Source organism: Delphinapterus leucas, chromosome 1 (genome assembly GCF_059928025.1).
Source record: "Delphinapterus leucas isolate spDelLeu-1000000601 "Yukka" chromosome 1, BTC_Dleu_Yukka2, whole genome shotgun sequence".
Taxonomy (NCBI): Eukaryota; Metazoa; Chordata; class Mammalia; order Artiodactyla; family Monodontidae; genus Delphinapterus; species Delphinapterus leucas.
In genome coordinates, this window is record NC_143129.1 from 173,638,446 (window position 1) to 173,654,296 (window position 15,851).

Here is a 15,851-nt window from a genome sequence, read left to right on the forward strand (position 1 = left end):
AACTACTGAACCCTGCGCGCCTAGAGCCCGTGCTCTGCAACAAGAGAAGCCACTGCAATGAGAAGCCCGTGCACAGCAACGAAGAGTAGCCCCTGCTCGCCACAACTTGAGAAAGCCCGTGCACAGCAACGAAGACCCAACACAGCCAAAAATAAATTATAAAATATAGAAATTTATTTTTAAAAAAAAGTAGCTCAATAAATTGTTTAAAAGAAGAAAGAGATTGCTCGATACAGGCACAAGTTTCCCCACTTTTGTGAGGGTATGCCCCAATACCCAATAGCCCATTATCACAGAGTTAAGAATTTCCAGTTCAGAGCTTATGGCTCAAAAGCACTGAACATTTGCAAAACCACACAGGTCCTCTGCTCCAGTTCCTGCCTCTGAGAAGACTGGTCACATGACTGCATCAACTACAGCTAAACCACAAACCAAGACACAGAAACTAAGACCCTATCCAATCAAATATTAATGCATCAGTATGAGGCTAATACAACGAAGCAACTGTTTAGTCAGACTTCAAAAAAAAAAAAATCAATCCACCTGGAACTATACTCACTGACGAGAAAGAGGAGGAAATAAAGCCACGTGACACTGGCTCACACCCTGCCCAAAGGTCTGAAAAATAACCAGGGTGTGTGTGGCGTTGGGGATCTGCAGCAGAGAAACAAAGTGACCTTGTTTTTAACTTAGCAAGAGATTTCATCTCCTAGAAGTCCAATTTAGTCTGTTGGAATAACTTCAATTTCATACTCATTTCTAGCACTAACTTACACTTTGGAATTTGGACCTGTGTACTCTCTGCAGATGAATTAGAATATTCCTGGGACGAGTGAAAAGGATATTCATCTCCAGTGAAATCTGTATAGTACACTTGTCTTGAAGTTATCAGGGAAATACAGCCTTCCTCTACATTCTAGCTTTGACTTAGAAAACCTTAGCTGAACTCTACAACTCAAATACCTGCCCCCTTCTCAAATTGCTGCCTAAGTAATTTAATTACTTAGGTGACCGCCCAAACTATCTTAGTGCCAGTCCAATAAAACCATATGACTATGAATTTTGTAAACCCTCTTTCTGATTAAGGGTAAGAACTGAATGCTGGTTTGGAAAACCTCCTCCTCAAAGGAAAAATGCTGTAAAGATTTGTAGCCCAAAATTACTCTAAAATTCATGTCAGACATAAATGAAACCTTAAGAGATCATGTAGTGCCACAGTTTTCAAACCTGGGGGTATATTAAAATATCTGATGAGCTTTAAAGAAGTGATGCTCTGGGCTTTCCTGGTGGTGCCAGTGGTTGGGAGTCCGCCTGCCGATGCAGGAGATGCGGGTTCGTGCCCCGGTCCGGGAAGATCCCACATGCTGCGGAGCGGCTGGGCCCATAGGCCATGGCCGCTGAGCCTGTGCGTCCGGAGCCTGTGCTCCGCAATGGGAGAGGCCACAACAGTGAGAGGCCCGGGTAACACATACACACACACACACACACAAAAAAGAAGTGATGCTCCTACAAAAAATAATTTGAAAAAAATTGTGATGCCCAGACCCTATCTCCATTATTTTCCTTTTTTTTTTTTTTTTTTTTACGGTACGCTGGCCTCTCACTGTTGTGGCCTCTCCCGTTGCGGAGCACAGGCTCCGGACGCGCAGGCTCAGCGGCCACGGCTCACGGGCCCAGCCGCTCTGCGGCATGTGGGATCTTCCCGGACCGGGGCACAAACCCGCGTCCCCTGCATCGGCAGGCGGACTCTCAACCACTGCGCCACCAGGGAAGCCCTATTTTCCTTTTTTAAAATGAGCTCAAACCTATTTTTGAATTTACTAAATAGGAGAGAATGAATATATGAGTGGCAGACTTTGGGCTTGGCTATGTGTAATCCTCTGGGCAATGGAACGTGAGAAATTTCAAATGTGCTTGACCTTGTACCCCCTTTGGCTCACCACATGAAGTCCTCTCAGGAAGGCACTGCTCTCTGGAGCCAGGCTCCAGAATGAGAAACATGAAGCCAACCTGAGCCTAATCTGAAGCCTGGAGGCAAAGCCCAACTGACCCCTCAGCGAGAAAAATAAATGCTTGTTGGAATAAGCCGCTTGAGTGTTAGGGTGGTTTGTAATGCAACATTACTGTAGCAATAGCTAATAAAATGTTTTTAAAAAAGAGGAGGGGCTCTTCAGAAAAAACTCAAAGTAATACATAAAGTATTGTAACAGCCCTGGAAAGAAAATATTAAGATGAGGTCTTCTGTTAAGCTATGTAGTTAAATCACCATGCTCTGAAGTTCGGGGAACCTGGGTAAGTCTTACAGAAAACAATGAGAGCTAAATTAGGAATGTGATTTAAAGATACTCCCCTCACATATTATTCAGATACACTAACCATGAAGAGCTCAGCCCTTTCTGGAAGATAATGGAGTTGCTACTTCTTGGTGAAATACCGTCCCTTCCCCAGACTGTTATATACCAAATTTGTAGTGTATGTTAGCTGTACCCAGCGGAGGCTAAGTTCCAAACCTCAAGAAGCAGGGTCCTCGTATACCAGTTTCTTAGCACTCAGCACCCCAATAACCATTAACAACATCAAAATGGGAGAAGGAAAAAAAGAAAATAGTCTAAACCTAATAATGAAGAAAAAGTATTATTTTATCCATTCTATGAAGGTATTATGAAGATACCAATAAGACACCGATGATTTAACAACAGTTTTTCGGAACCAAAAAAAAAAAAAAAGCACCACTACATTAAATGTATACACAAATTTTAAGAGGTATTCTGATCATACTATGAAAATGAGCCCCCCAAAAAAGGAAAAATACACCTCAGAATAAAGGAACTACTGCAATCATTTCTTAGATTCCACAATCAATCCTCTCTTCCCCTTAGAATATATTCCCTCTACTGGCATAAAATCCAACTGAAAGGGAATTCCCTGGCAGTCCAGTGGTTAGAACCCGGCTCTTTCACTGTTGGGGCCCTGGGTTTGATCCCTGGTCGGGGAACTAAGATGCCACAATCCACATGGCACAGCCAAAAAGAAAAAGAAAAAAAAAAAATCCAGCTCAAAGGATGCCTATTTCTAAGACCTTCAGTAAAACATCGGTATTTTAGAAAAACAGTGATGTACTGGTGTTGTATTAGCCTAGATACTGTAAATTTTGCCATAAGCTAAGTCTGCTAAGGCCTGTTTCAAAATAGCGCTTTTCCAATCCCTAGATCACACTCCCTGGGCAGTATCACTCACTAAGCCAAAGATAACAGACAAGTCTGTTAAGTCAAATAGAAAACAATATTTAAACAGAAAACAATGTTAGCTTCATCCATATGCCACCCATGTTCATCTGATATGTGTAAATCAAATTGAAAATATTTAATTAGAAAACAATGTTAGCTTCAATCAATCCTCTTGTCACCATTGCTCTTCTGACGTGTGGATAATTCATCAACACAACCATGTAACCTGCTTTATTTCATTTATTCATTCTTGAAAACATGTACCCATCCAATGACTATTTTTAGAGCCATTTCTTATGTGTCAAACACTGCTCTAGGCCAGGGCTACAGCAATAATCAGGATGGACCTATATGCCACTGTACTAAGAACTAGGGATACACATACACAGTTTCTGCTCCCCTCAGTCTCATAACATGATCCAGGTGTCTCCCCCTGGTATGGTCAACAAGGAATAAGATACATTCGTTAAAACAGCAAAGCTTAGATTTGCCTCTTCCTAACCCATTCCCAATCAGCCCAGCTTAGTTCTAGCACAGTATGGAATCAAGTCAAACATGACTCCATATAGAAAACTATCAAAATGAGGCTATACCTTGTATCAACCTTATTAACTGGATTAACAGTCCTTAGTTTCTAAGACTCTCATACAGATCAGTATAATGCCCTTAAGGGAAATGAATCATTCTTGTCACCTACAGAAAATGTGTCCCATATTCAGATTCAAAGCACAGAATCTGGAATCTTATAGAAGCAGTTTGAGGTGAACAACCTAGGAGCAGTGGTTCTCAAACTTGGCTGCATAATGTAAATACCTGGAAAGCTTTTAAATAACCCACTGCTCAAGCTCCACTCTACTAAAGCAGCAAAGTTTGAAAACCACTGATACAGAAAACTTGGAGAAAAATGGCTGCTTTCCAACTGATGGATGGATTTGGAAGTATGCTGCCATTTCCTTCCAAAAACATGAGCAGTGAGCTTCCAGAACATTTCTTCACTAAGAACTGTTATGAACCCACTTGGTATTAAAGAGGAGTCTGTAGGCTACCTGCCAAACTTAGGGGAGAAGGCACAAACCTGAATGTGAGGGGAAAAAGAATCTCAAACTGAATTCCACAAGACAAAGTACATTAAATCTTTGTGCTCTAAATCTTTATCTTGAAATCTGTTAGAAATTGATATCAATAAGGGTCAAGTTCCCATTCCTAAATATCTAAAAGTTAAGAGGCGGAGGGAAAATAACAACCCCCAGGCTGACTTGTAATGGGTTTTTTTGTTTGTTTGTTTAATACATCTGAAAAGAATGCATATACAAAGAATTCAGACATGAGAAAGCATTGGTTCAACACTAATGAAATCTACAAGAAGTAGGATTTGGGGAAGGTGGGGAAGATTACCTAACATTTTTAAGACTTGGAAACTGCAACCAAAATAAGCTGATAAAATCCCTATTAACACTTATGAAGAGTCTTCATAAGACTCTCCCCAGGATTTTTATTAAACTAGAGAGCCTCACCTGGCTGCTCTAGCGTTCCTCATATGCAAAACAGAAATAAGGGGATTTCCCTGACTGGTCCCCATGTTGTTAAATGTTCTCCCCACCCCCACCCTACCCCACCCCACCCCCAGCTTCTTAATGAAGCAGGTCTCCATCCTCATAACTTGAAAGAGGATGTGAATCATCCCATAGACATCTGTCTTCTAGCACCACCCCTCGGATTTCCTCTATACACCAGGTCTTCAGCTGTGTTCTAGGAACACTGTATCATACACTCTTAAGCTGCACGTCTATGCTAAGCATATTAAGACAATGACTGACAGGGAAAAAAAATGTTTTTTAATTACGTACTCAATCCATTTGGTGTATTTCAAAAGGTGCAATACTTTTCTTCATTTATCAGTGAAAGAAGTTAGAAATTAACTTCAAAAAAAATCAGCAAATGGCAAACAAATTTCCTTGAGAGTCACAGTCACATATATAGTGCATCCTAGAAAAGAGGAGGGGCAAGACAGGTTCCACCCACTTTCACGAGTTTCATCAAATACTGGACCTACTCAAGGGTGGAGAGAAAAGGCAACTTTCAAAAAGGAGTATATTATTAAATGAGGCGTTTACTATACTCCTTCCTAAGAGCACCAGGTGGGGAACACGTTTTCTAAACTAGATCTAGGAAGTGGAATGTGGAATCAATCTATCCTCCTCCCCTTAAGGGCTGTCCAATGGTTAATGAATTAAAAAAACATGACTAAATAAAAACAAATCCCACACACACTCCCCCGCCCCCCAAAAAAAAGAAAAGAAAAAAGAAAACTAGATATCCCAGATTACTCGCCAGAGTGGAACCCGGAAACAGCTTCAACAACCAAATTAGTCTGTTACAGAGTCATCACAAGCATGCCTTGCTTTTAAACAAAAAAAAAATAATAATAATTTTTTTGAAACAACAAAACAAAAACTAGTACTGATCACTTTTCTGACAATACACAATTACTCAAAATTAACTAGTACTGAGAGGGGGAAGGGGGCCATACCTACGGGCCTTGTCTCACATGAGTGCATGTGGGTAGGTGCAGGGCATTTGTCATTATTGCAAAAACGAATTTTAATTTTTAATCTTTAGTTTGATTTAAACATTGCTTTTAGTATGATGCCGACACCAGCTGTGCAGAAAGGGCTCTGGAGAGACGTTCATAGCAGCACACACCTGCGGCTCTTCTTCGGTTCTGGAGGCTCCAGGGCAGCCAATATTGCTTCATCAAATACATTCTTTAGGCCTTTCTGAAAAGGGGTAGAAAGAAAAAAATGGGCAGTCTGATACTCAGTATAATACAGTTGAAGATCAAATTTAAAACATTCAAACCCCCAGGAGTTGGCAAATAACGAAACCTTAAAAACAACCCTGAATCTCAACACAATCATCTCACTTCACCAAGTTTTGTCCAGGCAGGGCACTGGAAGGATCCAGCAATTCAGGAGCAGAGGAGCAGATATTCATGAGTGAGACAGTGGTCCTTTAAGAAAGCTTTTTGCAGACCAATGCAAACAAGCACATGTCATTTGCTCATTCAATATGAGTTTTGTAATATGCTGCTGGAAGATTTTACATAAAAACAAGTAAGCAGCTCTGCATTCAAATGAAACAGCTAGATATGGAACAGGACTGAGAGGCTGGGCACCGGGCAGTGGCGTCCTTATCATATGGAAGGTGCAGGCAAAGATGGAGAGAGCGATTACAGCAGCTGCATCAAAAATAGTCACTCTAAACTCCCTTTATCCCACCAATTAGAGCCAAGGGGATTCAAGGAAGCAAAAATGTGGGTACCTGATACATATGTAAAACTAGAGCCAGTCAGTGCAACAGGAATAAAGTTTCATCAGGCATTTATACAAACAATTGTATATTTTTAATTTCAAAATTTGAAGGTAACCATAATTGTATGTTTCCCTCACAACAGTAAAATCAGAAGCAGGAAAATATAAAGATGGCAGCTTTACATCTCAACATTAACAAACCTTAAGTCAACTGTTAAAATGGATGCTACTCTTAAAAGATAATGTAACAAATGATCTCATAAAGCAGTAGCAGGTACATCAATTATCTTTCCCACCCAGACTGACAAATACTCCACTACAGCACAGACAGCCAAAGCAATAGCAACACAAAGTTTCACTACACAAAGGAAAACCAGAAAAGAATCCTCCCTTCCCCATTACACTGTACTAGCAGGTCACCCTTTTTCCATAAATTTTGTCATGCAATTACAATTAACAATTGATTGTAAGAGTAAAATGATGTTTGTGTTGTTTCCTCCATCTAGAACTAAGATCTAGAAGTGTTAAACTCTTCTTATTTTCCCCAAGAGGACATTCTTAATGCCAGACCAAGTTCCCTTTTGCAATAGTAATCCAAACCAAACAGCTCTGAGCATCAGGCAACTCAAGCAGCAGAAAGTTAAACAAGTCCAACTTGACTACTGATCACAAAAAATATTCTATAAGATATTGCATTCTTGATCAAAAACTAATACAGAGGTTGCTCTAAGGTGGTGAGTAAAAAGACGCAGAGGCTTTCAAACAGGATGGTTTTATTCCTTTGTTTTTAAACGATCTTTCTACAGTAGTGGGACAGGAAGCAGCAGCAAAGAGGGGAAGGAGAAAACAGTTTAGAATATACAGCACTTCCTTTTGGGTTGAGTTTCCGGAGGCTCGAGGGCAGCTAGGATAGCCTCATCAAACACATTCTTCAGACCTCTCTACAAGACAGAGGGGAGGAGAGAGAATAGCAGCCAGGTTAGAGGATTAGAAAGACCAGCAGATACAACAGCAGTCTGGATTAACTGGGCTGAATTCACAGAAGCAGTGTGCCTTAAGAAAAATAACTGCCAGAAAGCTAGATCTTAAGCCCATTAGCAAGACAGTAAATAACAGAACAAATTTCTTACCTCAAAAAAGGTTAACTGAGCAAGAAAGCAATTTTTGTGAAAATGCCATATGTTGACTTCTATAACAATCACACTTTGAAATCTAAATTACAACATTTTAATGAAAATAATGCCAGAGGAGAGGAATGGATATGTAAGCACGAGATACATGCAGTGAATAATTAGGCCTTGCAGAATTCCCTAGTACTTCTAATGATAAGAATGGCACACACATTTTGGAACTACACCTACTACAATTTCAGGCTTCTGTGAATTCATCCCCTGAATAACTGAAGGACACAAATAGCAGGCTAACAGGCATGCTACATGTTTCTAGATCCAAAGACATATCTGGATGGGATTAATCAGGATTTCAGAGTAAACCAGTTTCCCAGAACAAAAGGTTCAGACACTTAGAAAAACTGTTAATTGTTCAGCAGTACCAACTGGGAGAAGTTTAAACAACAGACTCTAGAAACAGCATACACCTCAGTTATTCAGTAATGTTATTAGAGCAAGTAACCACCACCCAATAGGAAAACAAAGAACAGGGTCCTAGAATGAGTTTTAGCAAGCAGTCCAATGCTTTTAGATGTCCGCATGGTTATCAGAGCATAAAGCATGGAGTGAAAAACAAAGAATATTCTCAGATCTACAGGGATTAAGATGCAGAAATACACTTACACCTCAGCCAGAACTCCAGCGTGACAGTGCGACTCAGTAGTACTGGTACCAGGTCTACAGACTCACCTAAACTCACCTAAATCTGAAGCCACAGGTATACCTCCCAAAGAAGTTCCACATGTTCTTTAGGTCAGTTGGATCCCAAGTAAAACCTTTCCCCAAAGCCCCAGAGCACGGCTCCAATAAGGAGCGCCAGGCCCAGATTACCCCAGCCGCCCCCACCTTGCCCTCCCCCCACCACAGAAGCCTCGAGAACTGGCACTCACACATTCCACTAGGGACAAAATAAATGAGAAATAACAGTAAGCACTTGGAAAGAGGCAAAGAGGTTAAAAAGTTTCCTTCCTTCTGTGTCTTTTACAAAGTAGAAATGATGAAAGTTAAAGTTCCTCTGAAATTCTTTCTACACATCTAGGAGCAAACTCTGGTTGTCAAACATAAAAGGAAGGAGGGAAGATAGAAAGAAAAATAAATTTTATAAGGGAAAAAAGAGGAGGATGACAATCAGAAACCAGGGCATCCCTTAATAAGAAGCAAATACTTTCTTGCTTATTGACAAAGATCAATTAATCCCCTACAAGACAAAACTAACCCCTGCTTTAATCACACTATCTGATTATATTAAAAGCTCAGTTTTAAAGGAACCAACAAACAGAATCTGGAATCCTAAAAAATTATAGCTCCCAAACAGTACCCAGGGACCCCATTTTCTATCTTCTCTTTTGATTTCTCCAAACTTCAAAATCTGGTAAGAAAAATGTAGTTGCTAAGACCTTTTCAAATTTCTGTTCTCTGGAGAGTGACTTACCATATAAACCTGTTCATACTGTAAAAAACTTTATATGGAAGCATCCAATTCTCTAAGCTTCACTAGTGACCTAAAATTGGGTCCACATGGCCTACTTGCCTCCATTTCCCCCCAAAGCAACCTGTATTTAGAGAATGGGGATATGTAACAGTTATCTGACTCATATGTTCCACACACATCCTTCTTCAATACACATACACACACACACATACACACACACACACACACACACACACACACACTTTTCTGGGGATGGTATCAAAACACGAAAGCATCAGGCATTTAAAAAAATCTCAGTTAGTGCTACATGTGAGAAGATGTAAAATCTTCTCAACTTTTACATATCTGCAATAGCAATACAACAGAACTAAACTGCCAAGGAAAACTGGGTTTGGGAGAAGAAATTAGCCCTTGAAGTCATCCTGTGAAATATCCAGCTAAGAACAAAAATTTTATCTTTGCACATCCAACCCAGGGCTAAACTGGAGATTATTAAATTATGTCTACATGCTACATACTAAATACCTAGTACATGTTTTTTTTCAAACTTCATAAAAAAGAAAAATTACCTGAAAAAGTAGCATGAGAAATATGTGAATTTCATGTAATTATAAGAAATCTCCACCCTTCAGTCTTGCCTTATTTTAATTAGGCGTGTTTGCTCATTGTTCAAATGTCAAAGTAGAATAAAAGAGTTCTGTGCTAATTATTTACATAATATTTTCCTTTGGTCCCCAGAACAGTACTCAGAGGGGAGAACTGGTTGGTGATACCATGAAGGTAGAGAAAATGAAATCACACAGGTCACTTATAACTCTCACTCTAAATACCCTAACACTGCTCCCCGTCCTCAGAATCTGAAGTTTCCCATCAAACTATGAGACGAGTTCCAATTAAATCATTCAGAAAGAAAAGAGGACTGCATAAAGAAGGAATGCCTCCAAAAACATAAGAATAGTGACACTATATAAAGGCATGCTTGAGAAATGGCCTAGGTAGCTTTCTCTGACATGAAAGTCTCAATGATTACAACCAATTCCCTATCCCAGTTGAATTACCCCAGAAACAGTATACCATCAATTGTCAGTACTGATAAAAAATCAGATTTATTTAGATGAGATTTTAAGTTGGGGGGAGGGAGGGGAATCATTCACAGACTCTTGTAAATTTGTGCTAATCTGGACCTTTCCGTTAATTTTTGTTTTTAACACAATCCCTGACCACTACAAATGATTCAGTAAAACGTGGGAACTCACCAACACAAGAGCTTTATTTAGAGACTAATAATTTTCTCCATAAAAACAGAGACCTCTAACAAAAGAATATATACTGTGAAGCTGGTCACAGTCTTCCTGGGCAGCTTTCTTGAGCACTGCAGACCACTGTCAGAAATAAGCCCTGAATCCTACTGCTGCTCGAAACCACTCCACTGTAAATAAACGCGGGGTTCCACAGTCCTCACCTGTGTAAGTGCAGAACACTCCACATACTTGACAGCCTTCAGGTCACGGGCCAGTTTTTCAGCAGTCTCTGGGGTGATAGGCTTCTGTTTATTCTTGGCAAGTTTCTCAATAGTAGAGGGGTCATCTCTGAGATCAATCTGGGTCCCAACAAGCAAGAAAGGAGTCTTTGGACAGTGGTGAGTTATCTCAGGCACCCACTAGAGAAAAGATATTTTAAAAAATACACCTGCATTAATCCACAAGCCTCCAAAGCTATTTACAATCAACAGAAGTTCTATGACAACCTTTTTTTCAGGGCAAGAATATCTGACTAACTCACCTTTTCTTTCACATTTTCGAATGAGGATGGAGAGACCACTGAAAAACAGACTAGAAATACATCTGTTTGTGGATAACTCAGCGGTCGTAATCTGTCATAATCCTCTTGCCCTAAGGGGAAAAAAAACTGGAGAAATCAGCAACTGAATCTTGGTGCCCTCATAGCATTAAAATCACAAATCAGTCAACAGATTAAGCATGCAGCGAACAGCACACTTATCATTAATAAGAAGGCAACTTATTTAACAAAATATATGGCTTTGTAATAGAATATTTGAGCAATATTCTCACTCAGCTAATTCTAGTTAAAAGGTACAAACTATCAGTTATAAAATAAATAAGTCACAGGGATGTAATGTACAGCACAGGGAATACAGTCAATAATATTATAATAACTTTGTATGATGTGTAATATATAAAAATATCAAATAACTGTTATACAGCTGAAACTAATATAATATTGTAAGTCAACTACACATCAGTAAAGAAAAGCAAAACCAAAAACCAAAAAAAAATTTCAGGTCCTTAGAACAGCAATGAATTTGTTATGTATTAATTATTTGCTTTGTTACTGATTTGTAGTTTTCAATCTTTGTGTCTACTAGCAACCAAACAATAATGTAACAAAAATAAACTGTTGCTACAGAAATAATTAAAAATCAAATCTACTCAGATCTGATTAAGAAACAATCACAGTGAAACTATCTAAGGGAAGGAAAATCTCAATGAAACCCAGCTGACAAAATCCACTGCCCATGACTACCAAAGCAGGTTCACATGTTTAGTTAATATGTACATGTAAGACCACTACCTGAAACTGAAAACACATAGAGAAAAATTCAACAAGAATCAATGGATGCTAAATCAATATGGAGGAAACTCTGGCGAAAAGGAGAATATTTGTATGGTCTTAAAGATTATTAATAAACCACAAGGGGAAGAACATAACTACACTGTGAAGAAACAACATCACCTTGACTGAGTGATCTAGACTGCCACCACCAATGAGTGGCAGATGAGTATCATACGCCACTACATTTATATCCTGAGAAAGACATCACTAAGGTAGTATTCCAACCAAAATAGCATAACTTGTATCTAATCATGAGGAAACAGACCAAACCCAAAATGAAGAACATTTTTATAAGGGGAGGAGGGAGAGAGGATTCCTGGGCCTGTATTCAATAAAAACATCATGAAAGACCAAAAAAAAAGGGGGGGGGGCAGGAGGGCTGAAGAACTGATCCAAATTATAAGAAACTAAAGAGACATGACAATTAAATGCAATACATGGTCCTATGCTAAAAGCAGAAAAAACTGGACTTGGATCAACTGATAAAACTGGAATATAGATGTTAGGTTAGAGTATGGTATCAATGCTAAATTACCTTAAGTTGATTACCATTATACAAAAATGTCTCTGCTCTTAGGAAATACATACTTATTCAAGGCTAAATGGCAACTTACTCTCAAATAGTTCAGGGGGAAAAAGTATGTATAAATATGTTGGAAGAGAAAAATACAGCAAATAGGGTAAAACATTAACAACTGGTAAATGTGGTTAAAGGATGTATGTGGGCTCCTGATACTATTTTTGCAACCGTTCTGTAGGTTTGAAATTATTTCCAGATAAAAAGTGTATATCCATACACATTTCCAAAACTGTGAAGGGAAGGGAAGAGTCACAGAGGAAGGATTTAACAGTCCAATTTCAAAACTGAGCTACAACAATCCTATGTATTAAAGAATAGCCCTAAAAAACAAACAAACAAACAGAAAAAAAACAAAAAGGGAATTCCCTGGTGGTCCAGTGGTTGGGACGCTGCACTTTCACTGCAGATGGCACAGGTTCAATCCCTGGTAAGGGAACTAGGATCCCACATGTCGCAAAGCCAAAAAATAACCAAAAAACAAACAAAAGAATAGGTAAGTAATTAATGACACTGAACCGTATGCTAAAAATGGTTAAAATGGTAAATTTTATGTTATATTATTTTACCACAATAAAAAAAAAACTTTAAGGGGAAAAAAGGAAAGTTAAATATTTTGTATGCCAGTGATTTTGTTTTGTTTTGTTTTTGCCAGCATTGAGAGAGAACACAAGAATTTAGGGTAGCTATCAAAACATGATAATTAAAGATGTCATTCTTATTACCACTTAAATAATACATCATAAGTAGACAATAAAGGTACTGTCAGGATAATACTCTATGGAAAGTGAATAAAGGTTGAAGGAGAAGTCCAAACAGCAGATATTACAAAACAATAAAACCACCATCAGTACCTCTAGCATTTACTGAATACTTACTATAGCAATATGCTAGGGTTAGAATCAAAGGAATTCAAAGGTATGCACTAAGATGTGTAATTCTCACTTCTTAAATTATTAATATAATGTACAACTGTAGACATAGAAGGGATTTGGAAAGGAAAGAATGGGGAAAACAAAATCAGCCAAACTCTAACAATTGTCTCAAACTGCCTGAGCTCTAACGCTAGCTGGAGCTTTGAGGCATCACAACCAAAGTTCCAATAAAACAACAAAACAAAAAGTAAATGTAGAAAATAAGACAACAAAACAAAATTAAATGTAGAAAATAAGACAACAAAACAGTTAACCAAGCTGTGTAAAAAGTACAGACGTTCACACACCTTTTCTTGGCCCTAGACCCTATTCAAATGGAATATATTTCACAAAAATTAAGTCTGGCATACTAGAAAAGGCTTCATTTTTAGTCATTCAGCCCCTGCAACAAAAGCAGATCCAAGTCTGTATTCCTGAGCACCACTAGGGGCATCTAAATAAATGCCCAATGTTTTACATGCAACCAACCTTCTATTCAGATGGACTGGTGACAGAAAACAAATACAGTCATTCTCTTTTTTTTTTTTTTTTGCAGTACGGGGGCCTCTCACTGTTGTGGCCTCTCCCATTGCGGAGCACAGGCTCCGGACGCGCAGGCTCAGCGGCCATGGCTCACGGGCCCAGTCGCTCCACGGCATGTTGGATCTTCCCGGACCGGGGCACGAACCCGCGTCCCCTGCATCGGCAGGCGGACTCTCAACCACTGCGCCACCAGGGAAGCCCAAGCCATTCTTTATTAACACTAGATCCAAAGCTGTACTGGTCTGTCCATTTACTTGCAATGAACAAGCCCTCAAAGCTATAAATCTTTTCCTTTCCCAAGGAGAAAAGAATTAAAATTGTTCGATAAACAAAAAGTAGGCTACCTTACATCTACATTTGCTACAATTGCTACATTTAAGGAAACAGAATGAGTACGATCCCTTAGATGAGCAAGATTCTTCAATATCCAAGCATAATTTATCCAGCTAAAATCTATCCTCTAAGTATGAGGCAGCACTATCAGTTAACATACTTTAAGGTACACAACATGATCAAGAAAATTTCACTCTACTGCGTAAGACAGGTTTTGACTACAAGTCTTAAATTATATCTACTCTAACAGTACACCAGCTCATCACTTAACTTCTAATACTTGACAAAAAGCAAGGATACATCTCATGAGTTGCTGGTTTTTTTCTTCCTCACAATCTCATATTCAGAATTTGAATTCAAGAGGAACTAAGTCAGTTTGAACTGAGGGCTCTGGTCCATATGAAAAATCTGAAGTGATCTCATGGTATGAAAAATAAGAATACTGCTAAAAAACAACACTTTCAGAGAATTCCAGTAGGACATTATAAAGCCAAGAAGACAAATTAAACATTTCACAAAATTTACCGCTACAAATTAAAACCTAAACATTTTTTCTACAACCAAGTACTCAAAATTTAATGGCACTTAGTGATCCCTGCTTCCTCTGTGCTATGGAGCTTACTCCTAAATAATTCCGTACCTTTTATATCATAAAAGAAAAAGAAAAAAAATCCAAAAATAAATGAGGACACTCTGGAACCTGATTCCTACCATGTTATGTATAACATCTGTAAAAATCTATACTATTGCATGTTAATGCAGAATTTACTGAAGATTCAAATCTTAGTCGTAACGCCTTTGGAAGGTTCTACAGTAGCACTAAACTAGAGACCAAAGCAGCTATAAATATCTCTATGGAGAGCGTTGTCATTCCTGATAATGTAATTGATCAGTAACTGTAGAAGGTTGCCAGATACTAGAAAACACCTCAATGAAAGGAGTTTATTTTTAAAAAACACAACAAACAAAAAACAGAATCAGCTAAACCAGGTCAAAGTGCACCACTATGACTTGTTCTGAATATTCTTCTTCTGCTAAGAAAGAGAATAATATTAGCTGTACACCAAACACATTCCAGTCCCTGTGCTGGGTTTTTTTTAATAGTAAAGTGTGTGAATCATAAATACACAGCTCCTGAGTTTTTACATATGTATACACTTTATGAAACTATCACTGAATCTTCACAACACCTCTAAAAGGAAAATATTTTAAACATTTTACATATCAAGGTAATTAAGCCCCACACAGTTAAGCAACTTGTCAGCTATCTAGCTAACTGCTCTATCTAGCATCAAAGTCCAACCTTTCTCTTGTTTATTACCATGGTAAGCCCGGAATGATTGCCTGTGATTACAATGATTAAAATTTAAAAATGAAGCTAGCTTTTGAAAATTGAACCTAAGAAAACAATTAAGACTATATATATAAATAAATGAGAATGGGGAAAAACAAATTTAATGTAAACATAAATGAACCCAACTGTATTACAAATAACATAGCCACACTTTGGGCGGGGGAGGGGGGGATAACAAATCCAAGTAATTTTTGAACAAGGAACTGTGTATGCTATTAGACCAAAGAAAAAAATTACTGCAAACAAATCTTGAACTCTTCTTACATATTTGCTTTTCACAGTGGTATGGTATAGCAATTCTGAAACTATTTTGTGTGTATTGCAGGACTGAAAACAGGTACATCTTTTGGGGAACCT

General features: G+C 38.5%; 1 protein-coding gene across 4 annotated transcripts in view; it reads right to left on the minus strand.

The window, feature by feature from the left end:
* Positions 1-4,489: 4,489 nt before the first annotated feature.
* Positions 4,490-15,851, minus strand: part of CDC42 (cell division cycle 42) — a 46,174-nt gene continuing 34,812 nt past the window's right edge. For 3 of the 4 annotated variants that reach the window (XM_089899437.1, XM_022551714.3, XM_089899430.1), the window contains exons 4-6: positions 10,922-11,031; positions 10,602-10,799; positions 4,490-6,004 (exon numbers count right to left, since the gene is read on the minus strand). In XM_089899437.1, coding sequence (XP_089755563.1) covers positions 5,915-6,004; positions 10,602-10,799; positions 10,922-11,031 — 398 coding nt within the window. In that variant the 3' untranslated portion in view covers positions 4,490-5,914. Of the gene's footprint in view, positions 6,005-6,027; positions 7,480-10,601; positions 10,800-10,921; positions 11,032-15,851 lie in introns of those variants that run through there. The other variant, XM_022551716.3, reaches the window with a different exon arrangement.